This window comes from Gallinula chloropus, assembly GCF_964237585.1.
Source record: "Gallinula chloropus genome assembly, chromosome: 14".
In the NCBI taxonomy this organism is placed as follows: Eukaryota; Metazoa; Chordata; class Aves; order Gruiformes; family Rallidae; genus Gallinula; species Gallinula chloropus.
Window position 1 is genome coordinate 2,426,026 of NC_140099.1, and position 16,309 is coordinate 2,442,334.

The 16,309-nt window shown below is 39.4% G+C and overlaps 1 protein-coding gene across 1 annotated transcript in view; it reads left to right on the forward strand.

Annotated features, from left to right (window-relative positions):
- Nucleotides 1–16,309, forward strand: part of KIAA0586 — a gene marked incomplete at its 5' end in the record, with an annotated part of 73,877 nt that overhangs the window by 28,093 nt on the left and 29,475 nt on the right. The window contains 10 exons of the mRNA XM_084270689.1: nt 1,989–2,185; nt 2,373–2,491; nt 3,064–3,248; nt 5,516–5,675; nt 6,264–6,489; nt 6,999–7,240; nt 7,967–8,040; nt 10,532–10,663; nt 12,221–12,401; nt 15,824–15,963. Of these exons, the coding sequence (XP_084126815.1) occupies nt 1,989–2,185; nt 2,373–2,491; nt 3,064–3,248; nt 5,516–5,675; nt 6,264–6,489; nt 6,999–7,240; nt 7,967–8,040; nt 10,532–10,663; nt 12,221–12,401; nt 15,824–15,963 (1,656 nt within the window). The remainder of the gene's footprint in view (nt 1–1,988; nt 2,186–2,372; nt 2,492–3,063; nt 3,249–5,515; nt 5,676–6,263; nt 6,490–6,998; nt 7,241–7,966; nt 8,041–10,531; nt 10,664–12,220; nt 12,402–15,823; nt 15,964–16,309) is intronic.

Sequence of the window (16,309 nt, forward strand, 5' to 3'; positions counted from 1 at the left end):
TCCAGGGAAGTAGAGTGCAGAATTGAGTGCAGATTATTCAGGATTGGTCTGCAAGGTGATATATGTGCAAGTTCAATCTGTATAATTAAATACCGACTATTATATTAATTTTTTATTTCAGCTGAGATAATATTTCATCCCCTAATGAATATAATTTTCTTTTGGATCTATGCACTAATATTAAGTATAAGATATTTTTTCACTCAGTTTAGAAATGCAGAAGTTTGTCAGAAGTAACTAACCATACGTAAGATGTATTGTATGTACTTGGCTTATTTGATCCAGATGTTTCTCTTTTGCATGCTTTCAGAAAAGATTACATTAAATAGGCGACATCAAAGAAAATTTATTGAGTAATGTGGTCAGAAGAAAATGCATAATGAAACAGAGGACAAAGACATCTTTACATTTACTGTCAGAGTGAATTACGGTTCTGAATACACATATCCTGACAGAGTGAATGGCTTAGTGGCTTGTAAGGCATCCAGTGCCATTCTGAGTTTAACTTTACTGTCTTATTTCTGTGCCTAGAATGGCTTAGAGATCTTTCTTTGTCACCCAGATATAAGTATTCTGTTTTGCTTGCTTTGGAAGTTCCAGCTTTTCTTTGAAGATTTATTATGATTTAAAGATCCAGAAAGATCCCGCTCCCCAGTAGCTGTTTCTTGTAATACCCATCAGGGACTTACCTGACTTCACAGTTTTAAAGGATATTAAAGTAGAATCATTAATGCTGGGTTGGGGAAGGAAACAGGAAAGTGTTACTATCTTACCCCCCCCCCCCTTTTCTCCTCTTTCTGGTTTTAGTGGTTCTTTTATTCATAGAAAATTTATGTATCTTTTGCTTTCATGAGTTAAAAGAAATTTATTTCATCTAACAGCTAAGAGGACTTTTCTTTCTCCTTTCACTGAGTTGGAGATTAATCTTAGTAAATGTGGATTCACAGTGAGCTCTTTTATGCGGCATCACATACTTCTCACTGGTAATTTAGGGCTCAGCTCTTTGTCTCTTTTTGGCTGCCTGATTTTCTTCTTAGAGAATCATATTACTGTTAGAGACATTTGTTTTTCATAGAATGGCTTCGATTGGAAAAGACCTTCAAGATCATTGAGCCCAACCATCTATCCAGACCTTTTAATATGATGAGTGAAGGATGTAGGTTCTCAAGTGTTACGTGATGATGTGCTACATTGGTGACCACTTCTGGGGACTTGACGTGTCTGTGCTCAGGGGGAGGAGGGTGGCATCTTTGGAAACAGGCAGACATTATAACTCACACTGAGTAACTTTCATAACGCTCAGAAATAATGTATTACAGTTAAATTTGAAGTGCCTGTGAGGATCTTCTGAGTTGATTACTCAGAAAAACCTTTTAACTTTCAGCAGCTGAAGTTAATGAAGGTGGAAACATACATGTAAAATACGTGTAAAATATTAATATCTAGCTGGTAACTTTATTGGAGTTTTGACTGACTACATGCTCATTAACTATAGGGATTTTATCTTTTCAGACAGGAGGCTTTAAAGTAAAAGTTCAATTTCTTAAGAAAAACTCACAAAACCAAAGAAAAAAATCCCAAAAAAAAACCAATCCCAACCAAGAAACTTAATCCAACAAGCAACTGCAAAAAGTTTCCTAAATGTTTCTGTTTAAAGGAAAAGCGTTTCTGACCTGACTTATGTCAGGAGTAAATTTCTCCAGTATTAGCATTACCATTGGCTCCCTGCCCTGTGCAGCCCAGGCAGGAAATAGGAGCCAAACCGTGTTTACTTAGCAGTTCCTATAGCTTTATACCTCTACAGATACATGATTTGCCAAGTTTAGAATTGTATCAATTAACTACAACATCCTAAGGAGGGAGAATGTGGTTTGCATGCTGTGACACATCTATAAATGTTTCTTAAAGGAAAAAAACCCCTGTTGGTTACCTCAGTGATACTGTCTTCCAGAAATGCACCAGAACTTAATTTACTACTTATTTCTTAGGATCAGGAAGAGGAGAAGGATGAAATTCCAGAATTCTGTGAGCCTCTTCTGGAGCTTAGTGGACAATTTAAAGTTGCTTCACCAAAATACAACGGTCCTTTGTTTCCTCCAGTGGCTTCTGCTCCTCAGCAGTCTTCTGATGTTTTGGATGAACTGATTCAAAGGAGAGAAACTGTAGAAAACAGGTTGATAAACTGGTGAGTTGTGATGTAAGAAAGTGGCAAGAAAATACGTATAGGAAAAGGAGTGAATCCTTGAGAATACCTTCCCTTTCTTTTCCTCTTCCCTTTGAGCTGCCTTGGATTTTATGTCAAGAATGTTTTCGTGTGCTATGAGGTGTCTTGGTGTTTGCTGCTGAGCATTAAACAGGTTTTATTTTGTTAGGGTCGAACAAGAAATAATGGCAAAAGTTATCAGTGGGATGTACCCAGTTCAGAAAGAAACTGTGCCCAATATGAGCAGCTCAGAGAGTGACGACAGCGAGACTGTAACCTCTGACATTGGTAAGTAGGAGTTATGGTTCTCAGATGGGTTATCTCAATTCTCTGGCCAATTTTAACAAGCTGTGTAGGTACCTGTTGCCTGAGTCTAGGAGTGGGTAATGTTGAACCAACGAAACTATAAAACACAGAATGCATGCTTTAATTTATGTTGAGAAGGAGCAAGCATTATATTGCCATGGAAATAAATTATCTAAAGAAGGAAAAAGAACATATAAAGCACACCACTGTGCAAATCAACTTCTGTTATTGGCCATCTGAATCAGATTTGGCATTTCAGTAAGCCTGTAATGTATTTCCCTTCCTTTTGTTAATGGTTATGTCAAAAGTTACCTCTCTTATAAACTTAGGATATAGATGTATTTCTCCTGGGATGTCACTGCTCCTCGCTGCTGCCTTTTTATGATCCTGATTTGCTTCTCTACTGCTTTTTCTTTATCTGTAAAATTAAAAAAACCAACACCTTTTACGCAGGAATGTTTAAAAGCTCATGAATAAAATGAAGGGCTGCAGTACAGTACATGCATTTTAAGAAGTGAGACCTGGTTGTGTGCTTTATCTTTCCTTATTTTCAGTTGAAGTTGCAGGTGGCAGGGGACTTCAACTCTTTATCAATGCTGGCGTGCCTGTGGACTCAGAAATGATAAGTCATTTCGTAAATGAAGCTCTCAGTGAAACAATTGCGACCATGCTGGGTAACCAGCAGGCTCAGAAAGTGGTTCCTGCTACAAATGTTCTTCCAGATACGATGATTATGACGGTAAGAGTGCCTTTTATTTAGCTTTTCCTACTGAAGTTCTAAGGGATAACTTCTTTGTGGCTTGATGGTCCAACTATATGCAAGGCAAAGATGACAGAAAAAGGCTGATGAACTGAATGTTTGTGATTTGTATTTTTTGATTATTCCTTATTATATCCCAGCAACCAACAAGATTAAACCTGTTTGAAGTTAAATAAAAATTTAAAAGGAAAAAAAAAATCTCCTTTGTGTTGCATGCAACAAGCTGTATTTACTGTATTTATTTACTTTAAGGCTGAGCACAAAACTGATTTCTGAGGGAAGAGACTTGGTACTTCATTTCATGCTGTTGAAAGACAGCTGAAGATATTTTCAACAAAAATTATTATGCTACTTTCTTGTGAAGCAATGAAATATGAAGAAACTCCATGTAAGAAGAAGCAGAAGCCAAGGCTGATACTATTTTTGGTCTTACGGGCTTGCAGCCATTCTTTAGTATCTGTAAAACTGAGTAATCATTCTTCCTAAGGTTTTTTTGCCTAAATGATTAGTAGAATGTCTTGTAATACAGGATAATTTTCTCTTGTTCCCTTTAATAATCGAATGACAGTTGGCTCTTGTTTTGATAACAACACGACTGTGCTACAGTCTGGTGTTGTAAAAGATCTTTGGGATGAATGTAGAATTGCTGGGCAATTCCAACTATTCAAGGCTTTGTTGAAAGTGAGTTACTGTATTCTGCCACAGTGTGTTTAGTGTGAAATACCACCTAGTGTCTGCTCTAAGTGACCAACAGATTATTCTGTAGTTAAAAGTAATCATTTCACTGCTGTAGGCTTAAATACAGCCACCCTGCATCTAAAGAGCTCTCCCACTCTGTTACAGATTAGGAAGGGTGTGATGTTCAAGAGGATTGTTCTGTGTAGTTTGTTCTTTTGATCCTTAGAAACATATTCTAATAACTGTTCTACACTTACTAATGACCTTCTTAAGCCTTCTTGTTTCTGTACAAGCTTAAACTGAAGTGTCCTTAGGCTGAAGTTAGGCTCACTATATATATTTATTTGCACACTTCAAGAGATAAGGTTTGGCCTTTTTGGCCTTTGTTTGATCATGTTTGTCCACATGTGTGCCATTTTTGGGTTTGCTGATGGGCAGCATTTGTATGTTTTTCAGTTTAGAACCATCTTGACCACGAGTAACACTAATGTGCTAACAGACATGTTTAATAACAATTTAGTATTAGAATCCCAGGTAGCTAATTATGTTTTTCCACGTTTGGGGCTAACAGTTATCCTTCAGATAACTTGTGCATTTGTAAGTTTATTTTCTTCTCCTTTTTCCATTTCTGCTCATCTTACAGCAGAAGTTCTTAAATACATAGCTTATGCATTCTTGTTCCACCCCTTTCACTGCAGTTTCCTACCTAGCAATCCAGCTGCCCAGTTACCGAGTTCTTTGGTGTTCACAGTGTCACACAGTTGTTAGTATGTTCCACTTCCCCAGAGGATTTAGATTTCAGAAACTAGCCTGGAAGTCTTTCTTTAGCCCCGTTCTCTTGTTTTCCTTATGAAATGTCAGAGAACAGGGCTGGAAAAAACCTGGAAGGGTCCCTCGTATTTCTCCATCGCTGTCATTTTTTAAGGAAGATCAGAGTTTTGTTTGTATTTATTTTAGTGCTTTGCTGTCCCAGCTGTTACTTTGTTTGCAATCTTTTCTTACGTAAAGTTGTCATACTGACTCAATGTCCCAGAATGTTTTCTTGCTTAACATTGTATCAAATGCTCTATTGACATTCATATAATTCATATTTAGCCTGGACATGAGGAAGCCTTTCTTAACCAAGAGGGTGGTCAAACGCTGGAACAGGCTTCCTAGAGAAGAGTCACTGCCCCAAGCCTGTCAGTGTTGAAGAGCCATTTGGATCATGCCCTTAACAGTGTGCTTTAGCTTCTGGTCAGCCATGAATTGGTCAAGCAGTTGGGTTAGATGGTCATTATAGGTACCTTCCAACTGAAAGAGTCTATTCTATTTTATACATAAGGATTTCCAAATGTAATCATTCTGATGCATAATTTACTGGGTTTTTTGTCCAGACATAATCTTTACCCTGGTGCAATTTCATATTTAGGTGGAGGAGTTAGATCCATAAAGGATGTAAATAAACAGTAACTGTTTCTTTTCTGTGATAACCCCCCTTTCTCTTCCTCAGCTATCCCTGGAGTAACTTGGAAGATAGGAATTATGCACTGAGATAACAACTGTGGTTATGATTTCTTTTCCCTCAGGAGTCTCTTGTGCCTACTCCATTGCCAACACCCCAGGCCACACCACCACAAACACCACCTTCAGAAAAAGAACTGCCTCCAGTCAGAACCCCAGAGTCTTCTCTATCTCCTACAGAAATGAGCGTGGATGTTCATGAACATGAAAAAATTAAAGGAACAGGTAGTGAAAATAGTAATTGAAGTCAAGAAGTAGCAAATATGCTTTAATCTACTGCTTTTAATTTTCTTCTTCAAAGACACATTATCTCTCAGGATAAATATTCTTGAGGCTATAATTCAAGTGGGAACTCATGTAGTACAAAATTTATGGGCTAATTCATATAAAAAGCAAACATCTTTTATTTGGTAACACTTTTGTTTTCAAGTTTAATGCACATTTCTATGTGATTGCTACCCCTCCCAGTGCCTTCACACTTTTTACTATCAGAAAAATACCTGTCTTTTGCTTCTTCCTGTGTTTTTAATGTTAATTAAACCAAATTTCCTCTCTCCAAGTAAGTAGTTTAGTTTCTAAAATGCTGAGCACTAATGCCCTTATTAAATAAGCAAGCAGTTGTGCTTTTATTCTAGCTCCTTCAGATGCCAACACTGTACTTAAAAGAAACTAGTCTTAATCTTAGTCTTGTCTCCATACCTATCAAAAGGTATCATAAAAACTTACAAGTGCTTAGTAGAACTGACTAGTGCTTTGTCTGAGATTTACTTCCAGCTTTCCTTTCTGTTCTGAAATTTGACTCTATGCTTGCAGGAGTTGAGATTCCAGCTGCCTCTAGTTGTGTTGGCACACCTGTGGTTACCCCTGTCAATACGCCTCCTAGAACAACCACACCAAGCCCTCCTGCCTCAGAACGGGGCTCTGAAGCTACAAAAATGGAACATCCAAAGACTCCAAATCCATGGGATGATACAGAACTTCCTCTGGAAGAAGAGAAGCCCAGTCCTCTAACTGAAGAACCATTACACCCCAAGCCTCTGTGAGTCGAATAGGCTGCATTGTTTTCTCATGAAGAAATGAATAGATTATTTCTACATATGTCCTCAAAAAGTCAGTAGAGAAATGGTTAATAGGTACATCAGGAGGCATTGAGGCAAGCCAGGATGCTTTTTTTTCATTGCTTGACATGTATTTTGGAGAAAAATATGAAATCAGGACCTTTCTCAGAATTTATCAGTCCTTATTCATTGTCTGGTTGAACACAGTACTTAGTAAACTGTTACACCTGCCAGTAATAAATGTGGCAGCAGTGAAATATTGTATTACAAGCACTTGACTTTTTCTGTTACCCCACTGGGAATACATGTGGTAATTTTTAGTTATAACCAGAAATTCATTAATGATATTATTTAACCGTGTTGAGGCTCAGGCTGTTCTGAAAGGGCTGTGCTCTTTCATTTGAAAAAATACTGGCAAATTCATTTCTTTTCTGTATTGATTTAAGACTTTAGGCTGTGTTGTTCAGTGCATTTTTGTGTATTCCCTTAGGGAGATGTCAGTGGCTGTCGATGAGGAGCCAGAGGCCTTGATTTTACCTCCTCAGCAGTCGCCTGCGAGGCCCGTAGAATCGCTCCCCTCTGAACCACAGCTTCCATCACCTGTGTCTACCCTGAGCTCTGAGCAGTCCACGCAGGACAGCAGCCTTACCCTCACAGAAACAGAAACTGCAGACAGACCCATCTCAGATGGGGAGGTACTTTTCAGCTATGGACAGATGATGGCTGCAAGAGGTAACTAACCAGAAAAAAATGTGTTAATTAGAATTTGGGTGAATTTTTTTTCCATTAAAAACTTCTCTTCCAGTCTACTGAAGCTACATTTCATCCATTTTCTGATAGAACTGCAAGCAGTCCTTAACTTTCAGGTCATGGTTTAAATTAGATCTTAGGGGGAAGTTCTTTCCAGAGAGAGTGGTGAGGGGCTGGAACAGGCTGCCCAGAGAGGGGGTGGGTGCCCCATCCCTGGGGGTGTTCAAGGCCAGGTTGGATGGGGCCCTGGGCAACCTTGTGTAGCTCCAGGCCTGGAGGTTGGTGTCCCTGCCTATGGCAGGGGGATTGGAGCTCTGTCATCCTTGGGGTCCCTCCCAACCCAGACCACTCTATGACTCTATGGGTTTGTATTTAAGAGGCCTCACTGCTCTTTTTCTTGTCTCTGAACACAAAACACTTCAGCTTACTTACAGAAAAAGATGAAATCTGCTCTTTTGTTGTAAGATCAACTTGGAAAATAATGGGGACTCTCTTGCACAAGTTCCATGTGGTACTGAGCTTTTATCCAAAGCAAAGTGTAAGAGCAACTTTCTTGGAAGCTGAAAATGCGTCTTTTATAACACATCCGGCTCTAGGAATTTCCAGCTTTACTAAAGCCCTGTGTTGCAATTATTAAAGAATGTGGCCTTGGCTTGCTTTCATATAACTTGCATGTTTTTCAGTATTTGTAACTTAAATATTTTTCAGCCTTTGCAGGAGGACTGTCTCTTCCAAACCTTGCTGAGAGCTTAACCAGTACTTTATGTGATGCCAATGAAATGGTAAGGAAATATTTCACAAGGAGGTGGAGTTAAGGTGGTATTCTACCTTGAGCATCTTGATAAATTGGATGTGCTTTAAGGATTTTCACTTATGCTTTTAAACTGTACACTTACAAAGACTGTTAGAATTTCAGAGCTCCAAAAAACCAAACCACACTATACAATTTAATTTAGACTTCAAAAAAAGTTGAATGATTTATATACTTCTGTAGGTGAGAGACAGCTAATACACATTTTCTTTATTGTTTTTAAGGTAACTTTAAAAGATTAGAACATTGTTTAATGGCTTAAAATTGCATCGGGTAGATTTAGGTCAGAGATCAGGAAGAATTTCTGTACTGAAAGGGTTGTCAAGCATTGGGACAGGCTGCCCAGGGAGGTGGTGGGGTCACCATCCCTGGAGGTATTTAAAAGGTGTGTAGATGAAGTGCTCAAGGACATGATCTAGAGGTGGGCTAGTCAGGGATAGGCTGTGGTTGGACTTGATGGTCAAAAGGGTCTCTTCCAACCCAGGTGATTCCATGATTCTGTGCTCTGAGTTATTTCACCTTTGAGCTCTTATTTAATTGCTTGTGTGGTGAAATTATTAAAGTAGGTTAGCTGAGGCTGGAGTTAGTTGAAGCTGCTTAAACCTTCAGTATAGTTCCTTATTTGACTTCTGCTCTAGTCCATTGTCCTGGAAGTATCCCAAATCAAGGTATTTTCCTCAAATGCCTGGACTTTCCCTCTCTGTGTAATGCCTTTTGGTAGGACATTAGCTGTCCTACAGATTAGTACCAGGTAGTTTAGTATGCTTAAACTAAACTGTTTTATTTATGAAAGAATAAAAACAGTGATAGAGAAATTGTAACAGTTTTGGTTAGAAGGCAACATTAGAGGAATTGCTTAAAACTTCCTGGGCTGCTGCCTGTACAATGCTGTATGGCCCCTCTGGAAGATGTTCAGGTAGTTGCAATCTGCCATGAAGATGGAGACTGGCAATCATCAGACGTCTCTTAATGTTTTGTAGAAAAACTCTTGCTTTCTGTTGTTTGGATGTTTTGAAGCAGACCCTGCCCACAACATCCTCAGAGCTCCTTTGCCCCCAGTCTTGAATGAGATCATCAATAGGCACATGGAGGTCTGTCAATTAAATGAATGGTTTGACCTGCGACTGAAGATGGGCTGAGCTACTGGGCTGAAAGGGTTGTCCAGCTGGAGCCCAGTCTTTAATGGTGCATGCTAGGGGTCAGTACTAGTGCAGTGCTGCTTAACATCTTGAATAGTGACTTAGATGATGGGACAGACTGCATCATCAGCAAGTCTGCAGATGATACAAAACTAGTTGATACACCTGGTGATTGTGCCACCATTTGGAGGGACCTCACCAGGCTGCAGGAATCTCATGAAGTGCTACAAGGAGCAGTGCCATGTCCTGCACCTGAGGAGCAACTGGAATGTGCTGGGGGCTGACCAGCTGGAAAGCAGCTTTGCAAAAAAGAACCTGGGGATCCTGGTGGACAAGTTGAATGTGGGCCAGCAGTGTGCCCTTGTGGCAAAGAAACCACCATCTCCTTTGGTGCATTGGGAAGAGTATTGCCAGCAGGTCAAGAGAGGTGGTCCTTCCTCTTTGCTCAGTATTGGGGAGACAGCATTTGAAGTATCGTGTCCAGTCATGGGCTCTCCAGTACAAGAAAGACAGGGTTTTACTGGAGTGAGTCCAGCAATGGACTAGAAAAATAATTAAGGGTTTGGTGCATCTGTCATACTGACCAAGCTTGGATTGTTTAGCCTGGAGAAGAGAAAGCTCTGTGGGATCTCAGAAATGCATTTAAATATCTGTTGGAAAGAAGTAAGGAGCACAGAGCCAGGGTCTTCCAGGTGGTGCCCAGTAGACACAGATTGAAATTCAGGAAATTCTGTTAAAATATAAGAAATGTTTTTATTGTGGGGTGGCCAAAGTCTGGAAGAGGTGTTGCCTTGTGCACTCACGTCGAACTAGTCACACTTCCTCTCTCCAACTCCGGGCTTAAGATTCTGTTATCAGCTGAACCTATATTGAAGTTAGAAAGCTTGCTTGCTAAGGTGTTCCTTCATCCTGCTCTTTATCAGCCAGATCATAATTCCTTCCAGTAATTCTCCATCCTCAAACTGGGCTTTCTAGTCGAGAAAGCTGGTGAGAGCTCTCTGCAGTCAAATTGTTGCTAGCAAGCAGTATATGTGAGGATTGAATGGTTTCCCTAAACTGTGGAGGACCTTGTTCTCTAAATGTTGCAGTCTTATGTATCAAATAAAGACTACATGTCTGTGGGCAAAAGGAGAAATCAGTGTGTGCTCAATTGATTATTTTTAAATGCCTAGATTTTCACTTCACAGGTTCTTGGTGTTGAAAGTGTAACAACTTACTATACAAGAAAAAAGCTTAATTGTGAACTAAAGTAAGAATGATTCAGGTTCCTACAAAACCCAGGGTTTGCCTGTGTATTATGTGGATTTTGTTTCTTTGGTTTAGGATTACGATCCTCCCAGTGAAGGGCAAGTGTTGAGAAGACCAGACAAAGGCTATCCCAGGAACCCTGTCCTGACTCTCTTAACCAAATTAAATCAAGCACCTGTTGCTGCAGAAGGAATGTACCATTTGGAGGTAACTTATAGTTCATTTCCTTCCAGTACAGCAGTTTTGAAGTAATTCTTTCCTAATTTCAAGTAAATAAAAATATTTCAAGCTGATCTTTCCTGCTGCCTGTAGAACAGGTCTGTACACTTCAATCCATCCCTGCTGGAACCGATCCACTTCTGTTCTCATGTAAAACTTTCTTTAAAAACTGAAGGTTAAGTGTTGTTATACAGAAAGGTTAGCTGCACGTAATATCACACGTGCCTTGTTTTCAAGGTGAGTATGTGACTGTTCCAGTGTACCAGACTTGTCCTGTCCTTTTGAATAGTTTTCTGTCACCTCAGCAGTACAGGTGGTATGTTCACCAGTTCAAGCTCACACCTGTATGAGTGTCATAGTGAGGTACAAAGAGTAACTCAGCAAATGTTTCCATGCACTTTTGGGTATGCTGTTGATACTGATCTTGAACTGTTTGTATTCAGCTGGCAGAAGGAACAGGCTAATAGAAAAATATTCATCACAAAAGATGAATAACTTTTGTCACACACTGCAGTATTTTCTATCTGGAAAGTAATAGCTTGGACTGGTGCTGAATTTGAACTGACAGAGCTGGAGGAACGTTTAAAGGGTGTGAACTTTGGATACTGCAACATGGTTCATGAACACCTTTACTTACAACAGATCTTGCTTGTTGTGATTTTATCAGTGCACATGCATTTCCTTCCTTCTGTCTTGGTCAGCTTATTCTAAATAATTACTAACTTCACTTACCTCCTTAACTGTTCCTTTGTCTGTCTTAATGAGCTCTCGTGGATGGGCTTTGTGAAGAGCTTTCTGTAGTGTCACCTCTGAGTCTGGCTGTAATTGTGGTGACATTTTCTCATCAGCACTGCCAATTACAAATGCATCTCTTAATTTGCTTTTTCTCTTCCTTACAGTCACAGGCTGCTCACTCTGTCCATACAAGACACTAATAGCCTCCCCCCTACATTTTGGCAGGGCATGTGCAAACATACCTTCTCACTTAGGAGAGAGAATATTCTTCTAGGAGTTACTAGTACTGCCTAGTATAGTGTGTGTATCCAACCTGTTTTCCTGCACAGAAACAAGCTGGGTTTTTTTCCTCTGCAGCTTTAAAAGTCAGAATCCAGAGAACCATCCCTATTCTATGTGCCATCCAAACCTATTTAAAAGTTGGAATTGTTTGTCTGAAATGCTGTAGAGAGTCAGTAGCTTTTAGGTGCTTGCAGTGTTACCATGTCAGGCAGTTGACAACAGCCATATGGTAACATTAAAGAGTTCATGTGCTAAAAATGTCATTCAGGTTCTGATCATGTTGTGCTACCACTACCAAGATAAGTGATGTTCTTTGGCTGCAAGTGATTTTTTTCTGTCCAGTACTGATAAATGTAGATCTTGCTTCCAAACCCCCTTACATGGTACCTCTTGAGTTTCAGTGTTCTTTGTTCAGGACTAATAGTATAGACTGAAGTTTCTGCCTGCTGCAGGGGTTAAGGTAGTTAGATAACAGTGCCTGGGGGTTTCCTTATACCTACTGTTCTGGTGTTGCTGTTCTGTGTGTAGGATTCTGATGGCAGTGCTGGGGAGCTCAGTGAAGGTCAAAGACCAAGGCTGACCAGAGTAGCAGAGAGAATCCTAATGGGACACTCAGCTTATATGGACCATCCAGCTGCTCGGACTTCTGAGACCAGACCGCACCAGGGCTTCCGTTCTTCATCACCAGGGCAGCTTGCCCAGCTCAGAGGTACAGCTAGACATTTCTAGGGAATTGCTGCAGAAAAATGATTAGCATTCCTACTCTGAGAACTGGAAGCCATGTCTTCACTCTTCTTTGTCTGTAGTATTCCACAATTTGAACACAAATCATGCCAAGTGCCCACTTGCCTATGCAAAAGTTGACTTGTAATGTATGTATTTTATTTTAAGTCAAACTCCATTCTCAAACACTCAGTTTGACCATAGGACTGGTGTTAACACTGGCAATTAAACACTAAATGTCCCCTCATACAGCACTGCCCCCCCCTTGTTTTTATAGCTCTGTCCAGGTGGTACCTCAGTGTCTCATGATCAGTAATATATTTTTGTTTCATATATTCCTGTAACGATATGGAAATTCTTTTTCTTCCCAGAAGATACCTGAGGTGCACACACATAATGGTTTCTACAGAGTAGTGCTGTGCTAAAGCAGGGAAATGAATTTATTTCTTTTCAGTTGAAACTAGTGCTGTAACCAATGGTCCATCCTTCTCCCAGTTTCTCTGTTATCTGAAAATGTACGTCTGAACTTGCTTAATGAAACTGCTGCAAACATGTAGAAACTCTTCATTTTGTTGACTGTTGTTTTAAATATGATTTAAACTAAACTGAAATAATAATTAAGGCATTACAACACAAATGTGATTGCACTGCTTCATCAAAAGTTGTGTAAACTAAAGTGATCAAACAGCTGGTTTTCTGTCCTTGTGATTTCCACATTCATGGATTTGACAGGAGAAGTGTCTCACATTATCAACCCTTGGCCAGTAGGAAGTGGACTCAAAATGAATGTGTTCTACATCTGTCAAAAATAATCTCAGAGAAATAAGAGTATTTGCTTAGTTTTGAACTGATTCACATTTGAACTGGTTTATATATAGAATAAGCTTTTTCAGCTAGCTGTTACCTAATGTTTTGGACCAGCTACATCACTGTCACCCTTGAAAATACACTCTGGTACATTATATATTATCAAACTTCTGCTTGGAAGTATTTTGTTGACCTTGTGTGAAGATGGGTTACGTTAGGCTCCTTGGCATAAAACCTTTCTCCAGGTCACTGTGCTGTCAGAGGACAGTCAGCATTAACAGCTGTGGCATGTAGGAATAAATTAGTGAATAAACTAGGTCAATCTGTGGTAAATGTCTAACAGTGCTTGGTGTTTGGATCTCTTCTACATCTTATTTTTAAAATTTATTAAATTTAATTAAGGATGCCCTTTGTCTGTCCTGTAAATGTCTAACACTTTTCAAAACCACCTCCTGCACATGACGATAATCTAGAAGCAGTGTGTGTCTCTAATGTTTTAAACTCATCTGTCTAAACCTTGTCATATAATTTCTTGCCATATCATTTCTGTTGTAGTTGGGGTTTTTTTAGAGGGAGCAAGTGCCCTGGACTGACTACCATAGGGGAATGCCCTGTGCTTTGGGATTTTTAGAGGAAAGGTATAATCAAGGATACAAATGATGGGAGAATTGGGAAATAGCAACTTTTGTACAAAGTGCACACAAATTGTATTAAATGAAAATAACAGCATCTGTTTCTTTCATGCTGGTTTAGTAGTGGCTGGCAGGGTAGGGTGATGGTTGGACTTGGTGATCTAAAGGGTCTCTTCCAACTAAGAAAACTCTATGATTCTATGATTTTTAATTTAGCTTTCCTTCCTCCCCACCTCTGAATACACAGTGCAGTGTTCATTGACATTGCTAAGGAAACCACATTGCATAACACCTAGGATTTACTTTCAAGACAAGATTGTTTTAATATCAGGGAAGAACACAAAATCTTTTTTCCAAGTCCTTTTGATAGCCAAGAAAGCACTGAATAGGAAACCATCTGTTCTTGTGGGGAGGTGGAAGGAGGGAAGGAATCATCTGTGAATGTTTCCACTTTTCTTCCAAACCTTTTGTATCTTTCTGCTGGTATGTGAGACTGCAAATCAGAGCAAAATCAGTCTATTGCAAATCAGAGCAAAGTGCTTTTTCCTGAAGCCACAACAGTTGCAATGCAGATACATCATTTTGTTTCAGATTTTATTTTTATCACATAATTAAATTTAATTTAAATAAATTAAATTTATCACATAATTAAATAATTATGTCACTGGGTGTAAAAATTAACATATTCCAGGGTATATATCTCTGTACATATAACCTTGCAGTGGATGCTCATTTTCTCTCTCACAGTGAGCAAGAATTCTGGGGCTTGTGTGTCTGTTCTACAGGCTGCCCAGAGAGGTTATGAAGTCTCCTTCTCTGGAGACATTCAAAACCCACCTGGACATGTTCTTGTGTGACCTAATCTAGGTGATCCTGCTCTGTCAGGGAGGTTGGACTGGATGATCTTTTGAGGTCCCTTCCAACCCTGAGCATTCTGGGATTCAGTGTTGTCACCAGTTGGGTTTTTTTGTATTATAGAAACATGATGTCTGTAGGATGGGAGGAGGTGTTGGTTATGGAGGTATAGAAGAACATCTTGATGTTGTCTTGATCAGCAGTCTTTCATTTATAAATCCTTGTCTTTCATTCCTTACAAAACCCAACATGACTATAAAAACCAATATTCAAATGAAATGTGGCCCATGTAGTCTTATAGTGAACAATAATCACAGTTAATTAAGGAATAATTATTGATAATCAGGCTTAACATACTTTCTTTGGCTCTGTGTGATAGCAGAAGGCTAAAGTTAGTTTGGGAGCTGTCAGTACACTTTTCATGAAGATGCTTTACATGCTTTCAGGCAGCAAAAGCATGACAAATGCTGGATTATATAGCAAATTATCCCTTAAAAGACTATATACAGGTTTCTTTTCACACAGCAGTGAAGCATTTTCCTGAAGAAGCCTTTCCAGTCTCTTTCCAATATGTCCAATGAAGCATACAGTGGTATGATGAACTATACAGCTCTGAAGTTATAAATTGCCATGCTTTAATCTGGGAAGGAGCTAAAACCACCACACAGCTGTTTGCTCACTTCCTCCCAGTGGGATAGGAGAGAGAATTGGAAAAAAATAATAAGTAAAACTCAGTTGGGGTAGTTTAATAGGAGAGAGAAGGAAGGCAGTAATAATAATAACAACAATGCAATGTACAAAACAAGTGATGCACAGCATAAGTGCTCACCAACCGTAGCTGAAACTCAGGCAGTTCTTGAACTGAAACCAGGACAAATGATTCCCATCTTAAAAATCCATGGATGATAAAACTGATTGTTTTTTTCAGTTTCCACAGGCATGTATTTCTTATTTCTTTTTTCTCCACAAGAACAATTTAAGGGGGGTCACTATGTAAGAAGGAAATAATTCTCTTTAACGTTGCATGCCCCATTGTTGAATCTTGAAAGATTTCTCATTCTGATTTACTGCTCAAAATCATCAAGGAATTTTTTTCTCTTTATTTTTCTCTCAGCAGAAATTCTTGGAGGTGCAGATCTGAGTCATGGTCCAATGTTTATGGCTGAATTGGAATCGCAACCAGTTTTAGATCCTGTTCTGCAAGCAGCCCAGCCAAGCTGCAGGGTGACATCTCCCTCCGAGGATCTGTCCCAGGTAAACTCAAAGGATCTTTTCTGTGGCAGGACAGAAAGTGTAAACTGAAACCTAGGAAAATAGATTTTCCTGTTTCACTATGGTGACTGACAGTGGTGCATGTAAAGTGACACATTCAGCTGAGTCAAAAGTACGTGTATATAATAAAAGGAATTGTTCTTACTGTGATAGATTCCTTACAGTATGCTTTCTGTTAGGCTCAGACCTTCTCTTTTACCTTTTCTGCACTTCCTCACAGCTTTACTGGTTTGGCCTTACCAGTTGTAATCCACTGATTCAGCATTTCAGGAGCTTCACTTGTCCTTGGAGAGGCAGGGTTGGAAAGGTGGTAATGATGATGTACCTC